This window comes from Scyliorhinus torazame, chromosome 7 (assembly GCF_047496885.1).
Source record: "Scyliorhinus torazame isolate Kashiwa2021f chromosome 7, sScyTor2.1, whole genome shotgun sequence".
Classification (NCBI taxonomy): domain Eukaryota; kingdom Metazoa; phylum Chordata; class Chondrichthyes; order Carcharhiniformes; family Scyliorhinidae; genus Scyliorhinus; species Scyliorhinus torazame.
This window is the reverse complement of record NC_092713.1, coordinates 307,045,765-307,061,678: the sequence shown is the minus strand read 5'-3', so window position 1 is coordinate 307,061,678 and position 15,914 is coordinate 307,045,765. Positions and strand designations below refer to the sequence as shown.

The window sequence follows — 15,914 nt, the reverse complement described above, 5'->3', positions numbered from 1 at the left end:
ATTGAATTTAAATTTCACCAGGCGCTCTGGTGGGATATGAACCCCTGTCCCCAAAGCATTGGCCTGTGCCTCTGGATTACTAGCCCAGTGATATTACAACCATACCCCCCAGTTAGATTCATCTTAAATGTTGGTGAAACAGCTTCTCCCACATCCCCAATATTTTTATATCTAATAAATTGACAACAATGAGGAAGAGAAACATAATCTTGCTTCAAGTTTTTAGCCTCCCCCCCCCCCCCCCCCCCCCCCCCCCCCCCCGAGTGTTGCTAACAGCAGTGTCCTGAAGATCAACCCAGGCTCCAGGCCCCAGGCCTGTCCTGCAGGATTGGCCACCCGGTCCGACACGCTTGTCCGGCCGGCCGAAGCGGGTCAGTAGACAGCGGTCAGGAGCAGGAGGCCAGAGATGCTGAGGCTTCCGGAGAGCGCTCCAACTCATGAGGCACTCGGGGAAGCTAACCCAGCACAGGCGTTTCTAACCTGCACCGCCTGGAGTGCGGTTTGTGAAAGTAAAGGCAGTCCGTGCTGTGAATGGCATTAACAGCACTCAGCTGGGATGCATCGGCAAATCGCACTGCAGTCGAAGGATGATGTGCTGTGCTGCTGGATGTTCCATGGCTAATGTTCTCTCGACGGTTACCGCTGTGATTCCTGTCGCAGACCTGCTTTGGTTCTTTGGGTCGCTGCTTGTGCTGACAAAGGAATGGCTCAGTTGAGGATGCAGTCCTGTCTTTACTTTGATTTTGTCCTCGGTGCAAAGGGCCTTCAAACCACACGTGGTAAATTCACAGGGGCCTCAAGTTCATTTTCCTTCCCCTTTTGTACATTCATACGCGGGATGTGGGCTTCGCTGGCTTTGTTGCCCATCCCTGATTGCTCCTTGAGAAGGTGGCGGTGAGCCGCATTCTTTAGACGCCGTAGTACCTGTGGTGTAGGTACACCCTCTGTGCTGTTAGGGAGGAAGTCCCAGGATGTTGCCCCAGCGACAGTGAGGGAATGACGATATGTTTCCAAGTCAGGACAGTGAATGACTTGGGAGGGTAACCTCCAGGCGGTGGGGTTGCCAGGTATCTGCTGCTCTTGCCCTTCTGACTGGTAGAGGTCATGGGTTTGGAAGGTGCTCGGGAACCTTGGTGAGTTACTGCAGTGTATCTTGTAGATGGTACACACGGCTGCCACTGATCGTCGGTGGCGGAGGGTTTGAATGTTTGTGGAAGGGGTAGCAATCAAACGGGCTGCTTTGTGCTGGATGGTGTCGAGCTTCTTGAGTGTTGTTGGAGCTGCACTCACCCAGGCAAGTGGAGAGCATTCCATCACACTCCTGACTTGTGCCTGGTCGTCAGGCTTTGGTGGGTCAGGAGGTGAGTTACTCGCCGTAGGGTTCCGAGACCCTGACCTGCTCTTGTAGCCACAATATTGATATGACTAATCCAATTCAGTTTGTGGTCAATGGTAACATGCAGAATTTTAATTGTGGGGGATTCAGCAATGGTAATGCCATTGAATGTCAAGGGGCAATGGTTAGATTCTCTCTTGTAGGAGATGGTCATTGTCTGGCATTTGTGTGGCGCGAATGTTACTTGCCGCATGTCAGTCCAAGCTTGGATTTGTCCAGGTCTTACTGCATTTTGTTTTTATAAGTTTAGAGTGCCCAATTCATTTTTTCCAATTAAGGAGCAATTTAACGTGACCTACCCTGCACATCTTTGGGTTGTGGGGGTGAGACCCACGCAAACACGGGGAGAGTGTGCAAACTCCACACGGACAGTGACCCAGAGCCGGGATCGAACCTGGGGCCTCGACGCAGTGAGGCGGCAGCGCTAACCACTGCGTCACCGTGCTGCACTTCTTGCTGCACTTTGACACAAACAGGTTCAGTATCTGCGGAGTCGTGAAAGATGCTGAACATTGTGCCGTCATCAACGAACATCGCCCCTTCTGACCTTATGATGGAAGGAAGGTCATTGATGGAGCTAGTTCTGGGCACAGTGTAGCTGGGCCTAGGACACCACCCTGAGGAACTCCTGCAGGCGGGTCAATGCCAATGTTGTAGCTCTAGTGGAACAGCTTGGCTATGGGCGCAGCAAGCTCTGGAGCACAAGTCTTCAGTACTATTGCCGAATGTTGTCAGGGCCTATAGCCTTTGCAGTATCCAGTTACTTCAGCTATTTCTTGATATCACGTGGGATGAATTGAATTTGCTGAAGACTGACATCTGTGATGCTGGGGACCGCCGGAGGAGACTGAGATGGATCATCCACTCGGCACTTCTGGCTGAAGATTGTTGCAAATGCTTCAGTCTGGCCTTGTGAACTGATGTGCTGGGCTTACAAAAACACAGCTGCAACCACCGGCAACAATCACTCTGGATGTATTTTTTCCCACTGTAAGGTAACTGGGATAGTTTGCTAGTAATGGGCGCAGTGTAGCTGATATCTCCTTCTTCGGCCGTCCCTCGGGATCGAGGGTCACTTTGCTTCTACTTCGGTTCGATGGGGTCTGAGATGGCTGATATATCTAATCTGCAGACTCTGTCCCGGGGCAAGTGGTGCTTGGATGGTTGGGTTGTTTTGAAGTTTCTGCACTCTCTCCAAAGCTTCGACTTCACCTCTGCATGTTCCCGATGAACTCTCTCCGATCTGCTCAGTCCCTTCCCGAACTTCTCCACTTTGCTCGGTTGCAAACCAGGATCTCCCATGAGTCAATGGGGATGTTTAAACTCTTTCAAACGGCATCCTGGGAGTCTCCTATTGTTCCCGAATTCCGAGTAGAGCGGTCGCTTCGGGAATCTGATGTCAGGCATGCGAACAAGACGTCCTGTCCAGCAGAGTTGGTTTTGAGTGAATAGCGTGTTGAAGCTGGGCAAGTTGACTTGAAAGAGGATCTTGCTGGTGGTGCTTTTCCGGTGCTTTGCGGTTCCTGCTGTAGATTGTTCTTGTCTCATAGAGGGGGGGTACAGTGATTAGCGCTGCTGCCTCACAGCATCAGGGACCCAGGTTTGATTCCGGCCTCGGGTCACTGGCTATTTGGAGTTTGCACGTCCTCCGCATGTCTGCGTGGGTTTCCTCCGGGTGCTCTGGTTTCTTCCCACAGTCGAAAGATGTACAGGTCAGGTGGATTGATGTGAGGGGTTATGATCAATGTGAGGGGTTATGGAGATAGGGCGGGGGAGTGGGTCTAGATAAGTTGCTCTTTAAGAGGCCCACTGCAGACCCGATGGGCTTGAACGTCCTTCTGTAACACCGGGATTCTGTGGATATAGGAGCACAGAGATCACTACTGCCCAGTAAACCATGATCTGTAGTTGACATGCTCTTTGAAGGGCTCCTCTCTTGTTGAGGAAGCCATTTTGAAATGGTATCTGACCTGCTCGAACAACGTGACACTGTTTCTGAAACTGCAATTGTGAAGACCACTTGGATAACATTTTGGAGAGGAACGAAGCATCGGTTGGATTATGTTCCGGGTGCAATGATTGTTGCGATTGTATGCAGGCTGATTGACCAGAACGATCTGTCACAATGGTGACGTATTTACACCGACAAATATTTCTCCACTGGGCCTTCAATCGGGGTTGTGGGGGGGGTGTCACAGGCTTAATAATCAAACACTATCTGGAATGACATGGATGCGGTCCTGTTGAATCCTTGCCAATGTGTTGTGTTAACTGTAACTAGACACACTTGTAATTATCCTGCACCTTATTAATATTCCCTGGAAACAGCATGGATGCAGGTCCTCGTGGCAATCAGAGATACGAACAGACTGTACACGAGCTACATCCTCTTTAAGATGTAAGTATGGGTGGTCACACGAGAATCTTAAAGGAACCACCAGTTGCAACAAACTGACTGCGGACAACAAACAGGTATCCGAGGGATTATTGCACCGCATCACGGCCGGGATTCTCCGAGCTCGCGCCGAGTTGGAGAATCGCCAGGGGGCGCCCGAATCCCGCCACGCCGGGCCGCAGATTCTCCAGAGAATCGGTGCCAATCACGCCGACACGGTCGCCGCGGCGCCGGTCGGGGCCGTTGAAAGCGGCACCCGCGGCGATTCTGCGCGCTCGATGGGCCGAGCGCCCGCCGAGTCCTGCCGGCATTGTTTGCGTGTGGTCCTACCCGGCGGGACCTCAGCATTCTGGCTGGGGGATCCGTCCTGGTTGGGGGGGGGGTGGGCAGGGGGAGCTGACTTCAGGGGGGCCTCCACGGTGGGCAGGCTCGCGATCGGGGGCCACCGATCGCTAATTTCGGGCGCGCTAATTTGGGGGGGGGGGCCTGTGTTCCTCCGCGCCAGGCCACCGTAGGGCTCTGCCATGTTGCCCGCGGGCCGACGCGGAGAAGGGCGTGGCGCACAAGCGCAAACCCGCGCCAGCCGTGACGGGCCGGCTTTCGGCGCCGGACCAGCGCACAGCATTCCAGCACCGTTCTAGCCCCCAAGAACGGGGAGAATGACTGGGCCGGGGGGCCCGCTCGCACCAGTTTTGACGCCGGCGTCATCACTTGGCCAGGATTTTGGAGAATCCCGGCCCTCGTCTCTGTGTCGCACATTCACAGAGTCACTTTAAGATTGTTCTTTAAAATCTCGGTGGCACAAGTGTTGAGGGAGAATGCAAAGACCGAGCAGAACTCCCTGTTTTTCTCTGGGTAGCGTCATGGAATTTCGAACATCCGCCCAACCATCAGAGCTGACCTTGGGAAACTTCTTTAATGCTTTTTAGATCTGAGTCGAAATTAATGAACATTTGGGGAACGATAGTGTCATAAATGAAAGTCAGTACAGGTTTTTTTTAAAGGCAAATTGTGTTTGAATAACTTGTCTGATGACCTTTTGCACTTTGGGAAAAGTCTGTATTATCTTTTTGTGAGATGTCCCTTTTAGTCTGAAGTGGAACTAAGATAATTCTGGGAAGGAAGTTCATTGGTCAATTGAACTTGAGTATGACATCATTTGGATTGATTGATATTTATTGTCACATGTACCGAAGTTCAGTGAAAAGTATTTTTCTGCGGCCAAGGGAACGTAAACAGTACGTACATAGTAAACAAGAGAATAATCAACAGAGAACATTGACAAAGGGCACATCAGGGGCTGGTTTAGCACAGGGCTAAATAGCTGGTTTTTAAAGCAGACCAAGGCAGGCGAGCAGCACGGTTCAATTCCTGAACCAGCTTCCCCGAACAGGCGCCGGAATGTGGCGACTAGGGGCTTTTCACAGTAACTTCATTTGAAGCCTACTTGTGACAATAAGCAATTTTCATTTCATTTCATTTCAACAAATAGTGATTGTTTACAGTGCGGAACAAGGGGCCAAACAAGCAATACATGAGCAAGAGCAGCATCGGACGTCGTGAATAGTGTTCTTACAGGGGACAGATCAGTCCGAGGGGGAGTCGTTGAGGAGTCTGGTAGCTGTGGGGAAGAAGCTGTTCCCATGTCTGGATGTGCGGGTCTTCAGAATTCTGTACCTTCTGCTTGATGGAAGGATCTGGAAGAGGGCAAAGCCTGGGTGGGAGGGGTCTCTGATAATGCTGTCTGCCTTCCTGAGGCAGCGGGAGGTATAGACCGAATCAATGTGGGGGTGGAGGGTGTGATGTGGTGGGCTGAGTTCACCACCCTCTGCAGTTTCGTGCGATCTTGGGCCGAGCAGTTGCCATACCAAGCTGTGATGCAGCCGGATAGGATGCTCTCTATGACACATCTGTAGAACTTTGTGAGAGTCGATGCAGACATGCCGAATTTCTTATTTCGGAGAAGTTCTGAGGTTGCTATAGAGACAAAAACTGATTGCAGTGGTGTTAGGTTCCAGAGTGTTGTGTGACACCTGGTTTGAGCAGACACACGGGGCGATTCTCCGAGCCATGCGCCGGGCCGGAGAATCGCCGCAACCGCGCCACGACCACGACGCACGATTCTCCGAGGTGCAGAGAATCGGCGCCATTTAAGCTGGCGTGGCGCCGGCCACGGGCCGCTGGATTTGGCGGGGCCGCCGATTCTCCGGCCCGGATGGGCCGAGCGGCCGCGCGGATACGACAGAGTCCCGCCGGCGCCGTTCGCGGCTGGTCGCTGCCGGCGGGAACTTTGCATGAACGGTCAGGGGGCGGCCTGTGGGGGGGAGGGGAAGGGGGGCTCCGTCCCCGGGGGGGGGGGGCCTCCGATGGGGTCTGGCCCGCAATCGGGGGCCCACCGATCGGCGGGCCGGCTTCCCCCCCCCCCCCACCGTGGTGTGAATGGCTCAGGCATGTTTGTGTCAGAGACCCAGACTGTGAACCAGGTGTGTTGATTGGTCAGTTCAAATTTTCCTTCCTTTTCACTGAAAACTCCTTTACTCCTCCCAGTACTCCCAGGATTCTGAGAACGGTATTCCTCTCACGAGCTGCTTTGTTGTGCCCGGGTTATTGCGTCTCTCATCTTAACATCTTACCGTTGCCCTCCCTGGTCGCATTGCTTCACAAATACACAAATACAAATGACCCACTGATGGAATTTTTAAACAAATATTCTTTCAGGAAGTGTGGGAGATTTCTCCGATTGAAATGAAATGAAGTGAAAATTGCTTATTGCCACAAGTAGGCTTCAAATGAAGTTACTGTGAAAAGCCCCTAGTCGCCACATTCTGGCGCCTGTTCGGGGAGGCTGGTACGGGAATTGAACCGTGCTGCTGGCCTGCCTTGGTCTACTTTAAAAGCCAGCGATTGCCCTTGATCGCCGAGCCATTACAGCGGGGCAGCTAGGAGTGCACCATTTTGTGTGTATGGTCAGTATAGTAGGGGGCTAAGTACACAGCCTTGCAAGGCCCTGGTATTGAGGACTATCGTGGAGGAGGTGTTGTTGTTTATCCTTACAGATTGCGGTCCGTGGATCAGGAAGTCAAGGAGTTTCAATTGGTTACAAACCAAGGATTCTGTTTTCTCTCGCGCAGGAACATGGCATCCCCACCGACATGGGCTATGCAGTGGCACCCCACCATTCGGGTGTTTACCCAGTCCATATCCAGCTGTATGAAGCATGGAAGCAGGTCTGGGGAATGAGAGTCACCAGCACAGAGGAGTATCCGCACTTGAAGCCAGCACGATTCCGACGAGGGTTCAAGCACAATGGCATCATGGTGAGAGATCGTTGAATTAAGTGTCCCAGCACGCCAATCGTTCACTGTTACAAGGTCTGTCTGGAGCTGGATTTTACAGCCTCGATTTTAACTCCCCATTCCCTCTCCCCTCATTGAAAACACGGGGACTGGGCAGTTAAAATGGAGAGAGGGGGGTGGAGTATCACTCCTTCATTAAATTGCATGCAGCAAGGTCACCAGCTCCAAGTCAGCAGGACTCTCTTTAAATCTGCAGGTGGGGGTTCCCAAGATGTGATGTCCATAGAATTGACAGTGCAGAAGGAGGCCATTCGGCCCATCGGATCTGCACCGGCCCTTACAAAGAGCACCCTACCTCTATCCTATCCCCGTAACCCAGTAACCCCACCCAAATGGGCACTAAGGGCAATTTATCATGGCCAATCCACCTAACCTGCACATCTTTGGACTGTGGGAGGAAACCGGAGCACCCGGAGGAAACCCACACACACACGGGGTGAACGTGCAGACTCCGCACAGACAGTGAACCCCCAAGCCGGGAATCGAACCTGGGACTGGAGCTGTGAAGCAACGGTGCTAACCACTGTGCTGCCGTGCTGCCCGGGGCCTTGTCAGTGGGAGCAGTGGTGACTCGCCCAGCAACTCAGACCAGTCAGGAGCGAGAGCCAATGACTTGAAGACACCCAGTAAAGTCACGACCCTGTGCACCAGAGTGGCCAGGGGGTGCTGGGATACGGACAAAAAAGACTGGTGCTTCCCAGTGAGCTTTGAGAGTGGGTTGTTCAACTGCATGGCCTGTGAACTTCCAGCACATGCGACTGCCCCTAGAAGCTGAACAAAATGACATTGTAACTCACTGTTCTGTAATCTGATCGGGCAATGCTGAGGGAGATGGGCTGTTATCTATTTGTCTACTTTCTCTCTGCAAAGGTTCTGCCTCGTCAGACATGTGGCCTTTTCACACATACTATATTCTACAACGAATACCCCGGCGGACCCAGAGAGTTGGATAAGATAATTAATGGCGGAGAGCTGTTCCTCACTGTCCTCCTTAACCCTGTGAGTACTTGAATTAGCATTTCCGATTTGGTCAAAGTCCAGTAATTGGTCGAATGTGGGACTAATCATGGGAGATCACCTTGATGGCGAGGCTTCCAACATCAGCAAAATGTTTGTGAAATAATACCAAATACGATTTAAAGCCATGATGTGGAGATGCCGGCGTTGGACTGGGGTGAGCTCAGTAAGAAGTCTTACAACAGCAGGTTAAAGTCCAACAGGTTCGTTTCGAATCACTAGCTTTCGGAGCGCAGCTCCTTCCTCGGGTGAATGGTGAATTTAATTACAAATTCCACCGCAACTTCCAGGCGGCCCGAGGGCGGAGTGGTTCGCGCTGCTCTTTGGCGCCGGTACGGGCTACCCCATCAATTCCGGGAGAATCCCGGCCCTGGTGTCAGTGAAAGTGAACAAGAAGCTGTTAGATCATTGTTTATAAAAAACCCTTACAAATGCTCTTTAAGTGAAGGAAACCTAACATCCTTACCCACTTTGGACCGAGGCATGGCTCCACGTCAACATGCTTCACTTCGGACCATCCTCTGAACAGGCAGTTATGTTAATATTGAACGTCCCTACATCACCCTTTGCTACGATCACAGTCAGTGTTAATACTGGACAAGTCAGATGCCAGGGTGAAACCTGGCTTGGTAGATCCTAACTTCTTTCTAGAAACCAGGAGGAAAGTTACTGAACAAGTTCACAGGAATCTGCTGTTAAACTTTTAACACAAAGAATAAAATATTTATCCAGCAAGAAACTATCATGGGATTGCCCAGCATCCTCTGATACGAATCCACATTGTCCACCTCGATTGCTCATTGGATCCCTTAGTTCCACATTCTCACCACTCTCTGGGTAAGGGAGCTTTTCCAGAATGTGTTACTGACTGTCAGTGGGCACCGCAGGGACTGGAGTTCTTCATCAGTATGGGAAATAACATTCGGATTTCATAGAATCATAGAAGTTTACAGCATGAAAACAGGCCCTTCGGCCCAACCAGTCCATGCCGCCCAGTTTTTACCATTAAGCTAGTCCCAGTTGCCCGCACTTGGATTTAATTATGTAAGTTTCCTGTAGGACGGCATGTCTGCGCAGTGGTTAGCACTGATGCCTCAAGGCGCCGAGGACCCGAGTTCGATTCCGGCCCCGGGTCACCGTCCATGTGGAGTTTGCACATTCTCCCCGTGTGTGCATGGATCTCAGCCCCCACAACCCAAAGATTGGGTAGGTGAATTGTCACGCTAAATTGCCCCTTAATTGGAAAAAAGAATTGGGAACTTTAAAAAAAAAGTAAGTTTTCTGCAATTGGTAGTCCCTTAAAGGGGCAACTGTAATAAAAGGACAATCACTTTAACTGGATTGGGTGATTTTTTTTTTTGCTTCCCCGCGTTAGTTTTCTTTAAACGTTTGTTGTTTAGTTACAGTGCCCCTTTCAGGGGTGGTCCATGTGTTTAATTAGTTGCTGCTTGCTGAAAAATAGTATTTTTTTTAAAAAGACTCTCCCCTTGAGGGGTTTGTTCATTTGTTTAATCATTTATTTCGGATGTGTTGTTTCAAAAGAGACACTTGAGAGGAGTTGATCACTAGTTAATTTGATAAACGGCTTATTGGGTGTCGAAACAGTGTAAAGAAAGGCTTCTGGGACATTGGTGTGAGTGGGTACATGGCTGACACATGAAGTGTTACATTCTGTGAATAAACCACCTCTCAATTTGGGTCCAGCATTCACATCTCACCTTCTGGCTTGGGATGCAGCTACAATCTCTGCAGTTTAACTGGAGCAGCGTGTGTCTCCATTTAAAATTAAAAAGCAAGCTTAGAAGTGTTGAGGATTCACACCTTAGCCCTGTACAGATGGGTCGGCAGGTGCACAGTGAGATCGAACAGTGGGAGGAACTGGAGAGATTCCCACTTTATTCCAGGCATGGGAAGGTCGAGTCAGCAGTCGGCGATTCACATGCTATTCCGACTGCCGGCTGGGAGAGTTGTATTGAGGGCTAAGTACAAAGTTCCGACAGACGGTGGGTCACATTTCAGTCGAACCGCAGATGGGGAGACGAACGGGGAGTTCTAATTGTGTTGTTCCCAACAAGCAGCCGTGGTTGCAGCTACAGATGGAGCAAGTGTAAAGAGTGAGCTAATTGCGGTGCTTGAACAGGAGGGCGCTCACAGTTTTGTGCCAGGTACAGCTTCGAGGCGGGGGGGGGCGGGTGGCAAAGCGAGGTCTAATTGCAGTTCTCCAAGAGGCACCGAGTTTCATACCTTATTCCAGAGACAATGTGGCTGTATTTTTAATCATCTAAGATCATCTTCTGGCAAGGGGTGAAGTATGTTGCTCCAAACATTGTCTTAAACAAACATAATGGGCTGGGTGATAAAGCATCCAGGGAAAGCGGGAGGGAGTGGAGAGCCTGTTGCAGGGAGAGTAGAGGGCAAAGCTCGCACTCCAGGGGCCCATTGAGCCCCTTAAGCGGCCGCTTAAAAGCCCCTTCCTGCATTTTACCGGTGACGGGTATGCCCACTGATGCGTGTCGGGTCCACCTGGTGAATGGAGGTGATGGGTATGGGTGCTCTCCCATTGGGACCCTCTTTGGCCAGGACCCCAGACAGCAATGACTGCCCACGTGGCAACGGCACCACCAGCCCTCACCAATCTCCCCCCAACCTCCACCCCATCCTCTCCTCTCCAGGGCCCATCTGTCTGCTCCCGACGCCCTTGGTCTCCGCTTACCTGGTTTGTACGAGCACCGTCTTTCCATGGCGTCCTCCTCTACCACAAGCAGCTCCATCAGTGGCCACCACTCCCGGCGGCACTGCTGAGCTGCCAGCCCTCTGATTGGCCAGAGGCTTTGGGGGTGGGAGCGGCCATCCATAATAGGGACGGCAGCCCCAAAGGCAACCAACCAGTTGCCACCCCTGTAAAGCGCAGTCCTGACAGCTGAGGAAGGGCCACCTCCTCCCCCCGCTTGTCATTGGGACCCCCGCCAGTCTATGTGTGTGATTGTTAACTCCTTCGTGAGTGTTGGGGGACACTGAGAGTGCGAAGAGAGGCTGGTTAGGCTGGGGTTGTTTTCCTTAGAGCAGGGAAGGCTGAGGAGGGACTTGATCGAGGTGTAGAAAATTACGAGAGGCCTGGATAGGGTAGATAGGAAGGAACCTTTCCCCTTGGCAGAGGGCCCAATAACCAGGGGACTTAGATTTAAAGTAAGGGGCAGGAGATTCAGAGGGGATTTGAGGAAAAACCTTTTCACCCAGAGGGTGGCGGGAATCTGGGACTCGCTGCCTGAAAGGGTGGGAGAGGCGGGAACCCTCACAACATTTAAGAAGTATTTAGATGAGCATTTGAAACACCCCAGCGCACACGGCTACAGACGTAGTGCTGGAAAATGAGATTAGGACTTCCGGTTGCGGCTATGCGGAGCTAAGCCGCACGATTCGGCAGCTCCCGCTACCACGGACTTTCGGGCTCGCTAGAGGAGCCCCAACGGAACTTTTTTTGACGTCAACCCATGGGGAAGGGAAGAGAGAGGTACCCCTCCAACTTCTATGAAAGGGACCAGAAGTGTAACGGCCAAAAAATCGGCACTGGAGCAGCGGGAGAAGCGAGGGAAAGAAAACAAAATGGCGGCAGCCAGAGACAAAGGGGAGCTGCAGGAGTTCATCAAGCACTGCTTCGAGGAGATGCGCAAGGAGATGCTGGCGCCTATGCTTTCGGCAATTGAAGGACTCGGGATCACCCAGAAGGCCCACGAGGTTAAGATCCAGGAGGTAGAGAAAAGAGTCAGTCAGAACGAGGACGAGCTCTTGGGCCTGGCGGTGAGAGTGGAGCAGAACGAGGCGCTACACAAGAAGTGGGCAGGAAGACTCGAAGACCTGGAGAACAGGTCGAGGAGAAAGAATCTGCGGATCCTGGGTCTCCCTGAAGAATTGGAGGGGACCGATGCCGGGGCATACGTGAGCACGATGCTCGGGGCGATGATGGACAAGGAGGCCCCTTCGAGGCCGCTGGAGTTGGACGGGGCACACCGGGTGCTGGCGAGGAAGCCCCAGGCAAATGAGCCGCCAAGGGCGATGGTGGTGAGGTTTCACCGGTTCACGGACAGAGAGTGGGTCCTGAAATGGGCCAAGAAGGAGCGAAGCAGTAAGTGGGACAATGCAGAGATCCGAATATACCCGGACTGGAGCACGGAGGTTGCAAAGCGGAGAGCGGGTTTCAACCGGGCCAAAGCGGTGTTGCACCGAAAAGGAGTGAAATTTGGAATGCTGCAGCCAGCGCGACTGTGGGTCACATACAAGGGCCAACACTATTACTTCGAAACGCCTGAAGAGGCGTGGACCTTTATTCAAACCGAAAAGTTGGACTCGAACTGAGGGTTTGTGAAGGTGGGGGGGGATGTTTGAGGGTTGATGTGTGATGGTTGTTGTATATAGAGGGTCAACCACGCGCAGGAAATGTTACATGGTCTGGGGGAGAGAGACAAGGCCGCAACAGGAGCTGTGCCAGAGGGGGCGGAGTGGGCTGTGGAAAGCGTGGGGTTTTTCCCGCGTGCGGGAAGAAAGGCGGGAAGGGGAACGAAGGAACGCAGATAGATTGGGGGACTCCCACACGGGGAGGTCAATGGGACGGCAGGGGAAGCCGGGGTCAGCAGGTGTCAGCTGACTTACGGGAGTGAGATGGAGGGAGCAAAAAAACTAGACAGGGGTCTAGCGGGAGGGGGAGGAGGGGGGGGGGGGGGGGGAAGGGTTGCTACTGCACTGGCCGAAAGGGAATGGGACACAGAAGAGGTGGTCGGGGCGGGGGTCCCCCATCTGGGGGACTGGAGGGTGAGGGCGGCGTGGACACGGGACTGGCAAGGAGATGGCTAGTCGGCCGGGGGGGGGGGGGGGGGGGCGGGGGGAGCGGGGTTGTGAGAGCCCCTCCAATCCGGCTGATAACGTGGAACGTGAGGGGCTTGAATGGGCCGGTAAAGAGGGCTCGAGTGTTCGCGCACTTAAAGGGACTGAAGGCGGACGTGGCCATGCTCCAAGAGACACAGCTGAAGGTGGCGGACCAGGTCAGGCTAAGAAAGGGATGGGGAGGACAGGTATTCCACTCGGGACTGGATGCGAAGAATAGAGGGGTGGCAATATTGGTGGGAAAGCGGGTGTAATTTGAGGCCAAGACTATTGTAGCGGACAATGGAGGGCGATATGTGATGGTGAGCGGTAGTCTGCAAGGGACGTGGGTGGTGTTGGTAAACGCATACGCCCCGAACTGGGATGATGCTGGATTCATGAAGCGCATGTTGGGGCGCATTCCAGACCTGGAGGTAGGAGGCCTGATAATGGGAGGGGACTTCAATACAGTGTTGGATCCAGCACTGGACCGCTCCAAATCAAGGACTGGAAAGAGGCCGGCGGCGGCCAAGGTATCTAGGGGGTTTATGGATCAGATGGGGGGAGTGGACCCATGGCGGTTTGCAAGGCCGCAGGCCAGGGAATTTTCTTTCTTTTCCCATGTACACAAAGCCTACTCCCGGATAGATTTCTTTGTACTGGGTAGGGCGCTCATCCCGAGGGTGAAGGGGACGGAGTATTCGGCCATAGCCGTTTTACACCATGCCCCGCACTGGGTGGAACTGGAGCTGGGAGAGGAGCGGGACCAACGCCCGCTGTGGCGGCTGGACGTGGGACTGCTGGCAGATGAGGTGGTGTGGGAAGGTGAGGGGGTGTATCGAAAGGTACTTGGAGGCCAACGACAACGGGGAGGTGCGGGTGGGGGTGGTATGGGAGGCGTTGAAGGCAGTAATCAGGGGAGAGCTAATCTCCATTAGGGCCCATAGGGAGAAGACAGAGGGCATGGAAAGGGAGAGGTTAGTGGGGGAGATTTTGCGAGTGGACAGGAGATACGCAGAGGCCCCTGAGGAGAGATTACTTGGGGAAAGACGACGGCTCCAGACGAGTTTGACCTGTTGACCACAGGGAAGGCGGAGGCACAGTGGAGGAAAGCGCAGGGGGCGACCTACGAGTATGGGAAAAAGGCTAGTCGGATGCTGGCACACCAGCTCCGTAAGAGGATGGCAGCGAGGGAAATAGGGGGAGTCAGGGATGGAAGGGGAGCCACGGTGCGGAGTGCGACGAAAATAAACGAGGTATTCAAGGCCTTCTATGAGGAGCTGTACAGATCCCAGCCCCCAGCGGGGGAAGAGGGGACGAGACGATTCCTAGACCGGCTGAGATTCCCGAGGGTGGAGGAGCAAGAGGTGGCTAGTTTGGGGGCACCAATTGGGTTGGAGGAGCTGAGCAAAGGTTTGGAGAGCATGCAGGCGGGGAAGGCCCCGGGACCGGACGGGTTCCCGGTTGGAGTTCTACAGGAAGTACGTAGACCTGTTGGCCCCTCTACTAGTGAGAACCTTTAATGAGGCAAGAGAGGAGGGGACACTGCCTCCGACAATGTCGGAAGCGACAATTTCTTTGATCCTAAAGCGGGACAAGGACCCACTGCAATGTGGATCGTTCAGGCCGATCTCGCTCCTTAATGTGGATGCAAAGTTGCTGGCAAAAGTGCTGGCCACGAGGATCGAGGACTGTGTACCGGGGGTGATCCATGAAGACCAGACGGGATTCGTAAAGGGCAGGCAATTAAACAGTAACGTGTGGCGGCTCTTAAACGTGATGATGATGCCATCGGTGGAGGGAGAGGCGGAGATAGTGGTAGCTATGGATGCGGAGAAGGCCTTTGACCGAGTAGAGTGGGAGTACCTCTGGGAGGTGCTGCGTAGGTTTGGGTTCAGGGGAGGGTTTATCAGTTGGGTTAAGCTCCTTTACAGAGCCCCGGTGGCGAGTGTAGTGACGAACCGGCGGAGGTCGGAGTACTTTCGACTGTACCGAGGGACGAGGCAGGGGTGCCCCCTGTCCCCCCTGTTGTTCGCATTGGCGATCGAGCCATTGGCCATGTCATTGAGGGAGTCTAATAAATGGAGGGGGGTGGTCCGAGGGGGAGAAGAGCATCGGGTGTCGCTATATGCTCTCGCCAAAGTATACCACGAGCCCGGTGGTGGCGGCAACGCTAAGGATCTGGGGCCAGTGGAGACGGCACAGGGGTGCAATGGGAGCATCGGTGTGGTCCCCGATCAGGGGTAACCACCGGTTTGTCCCGTGGAATATGGACGGGGGGTTCCAGAGCTGGCATCGGGTGGGGATTAGAAGAATGGGGGACCTGTTCATTGACGGGACGTTTGCGAGTCTAGGGGCACTGGAGGAGAAGTTTGAGTTACCCCCGGGAAATGCCTTTAGATATATGCAGGTGAGGGCTTTTGTGAGGCGACAGGTGAGGGAATTCCCGTTGCTCCCAGCACAAGAAATTCAAGACAGGGTGATCTCGGGTGCATGGGTCGGGGAGGGCAAGGTGTCGGCAGTACACCAGGAGATGAAAGAAGAGGGGGCAGCGCTGGTAGAAGAGTTGAAGGGTAAATGGGAGGAGAAGCTGGGGGAGGAGATCGAGGAAGGTCTGTGGGCTGATGCCCTAGGTAGGGTTAATTCCTCCCTCTCATGTGCCAGGCTCTGCCTGATACAATTTAAGGTGGTTCACAGAGCTCACATGACGGGGGCGAGGTTGAGCAGGTTCTTTGGGGTAGAGGACAGATGTGGAAGGTGCTCAGGAGCCCGGCGAACCATGTCCATATGTTTTGGTCATGTCCGGCACTGGAGGGCTTCTGGAGAGGAGTGGCGGAAGCAATATCTCAGGTAGTGAAAGTCCGGGTCAAGCCAAGCTGGGGGCTAGCAAGAT

At 53.3% G+C, this 15,914-nt stretch overlaps 1 protein-coding gene across 6 annotated transcripts in view; it reads left to right on the top strand.

Annotated features, from left to right (window-relative positions):
- ndst1b (N-deacetylase/N-sulfotransferase (heparan glucosaminyl) 1b) overlaps positions 1-15,914 on the top strand; it is a 320,572-nt gene that overhangs the window by 253,255 nt on the left and 51,403 nt on the right. For all 6 annotated transcript variants that reach the window (XM_072512714.1, XM_072512712.1, XM_072512713.1 and 3 more), the window contains 2 exons: positions 6,923-7,108; positions 8,018-8,146. In XM_072512714.1, the coding sequence (XP_072368815.1) occupies positions 6,923-7,108; positions 8,018-8,146 (315 nt within the window). The remainder of the gene's footprint in view (positions 1-6,922; positions 7,109-8,017; positions 8,147-15,914) is intronic.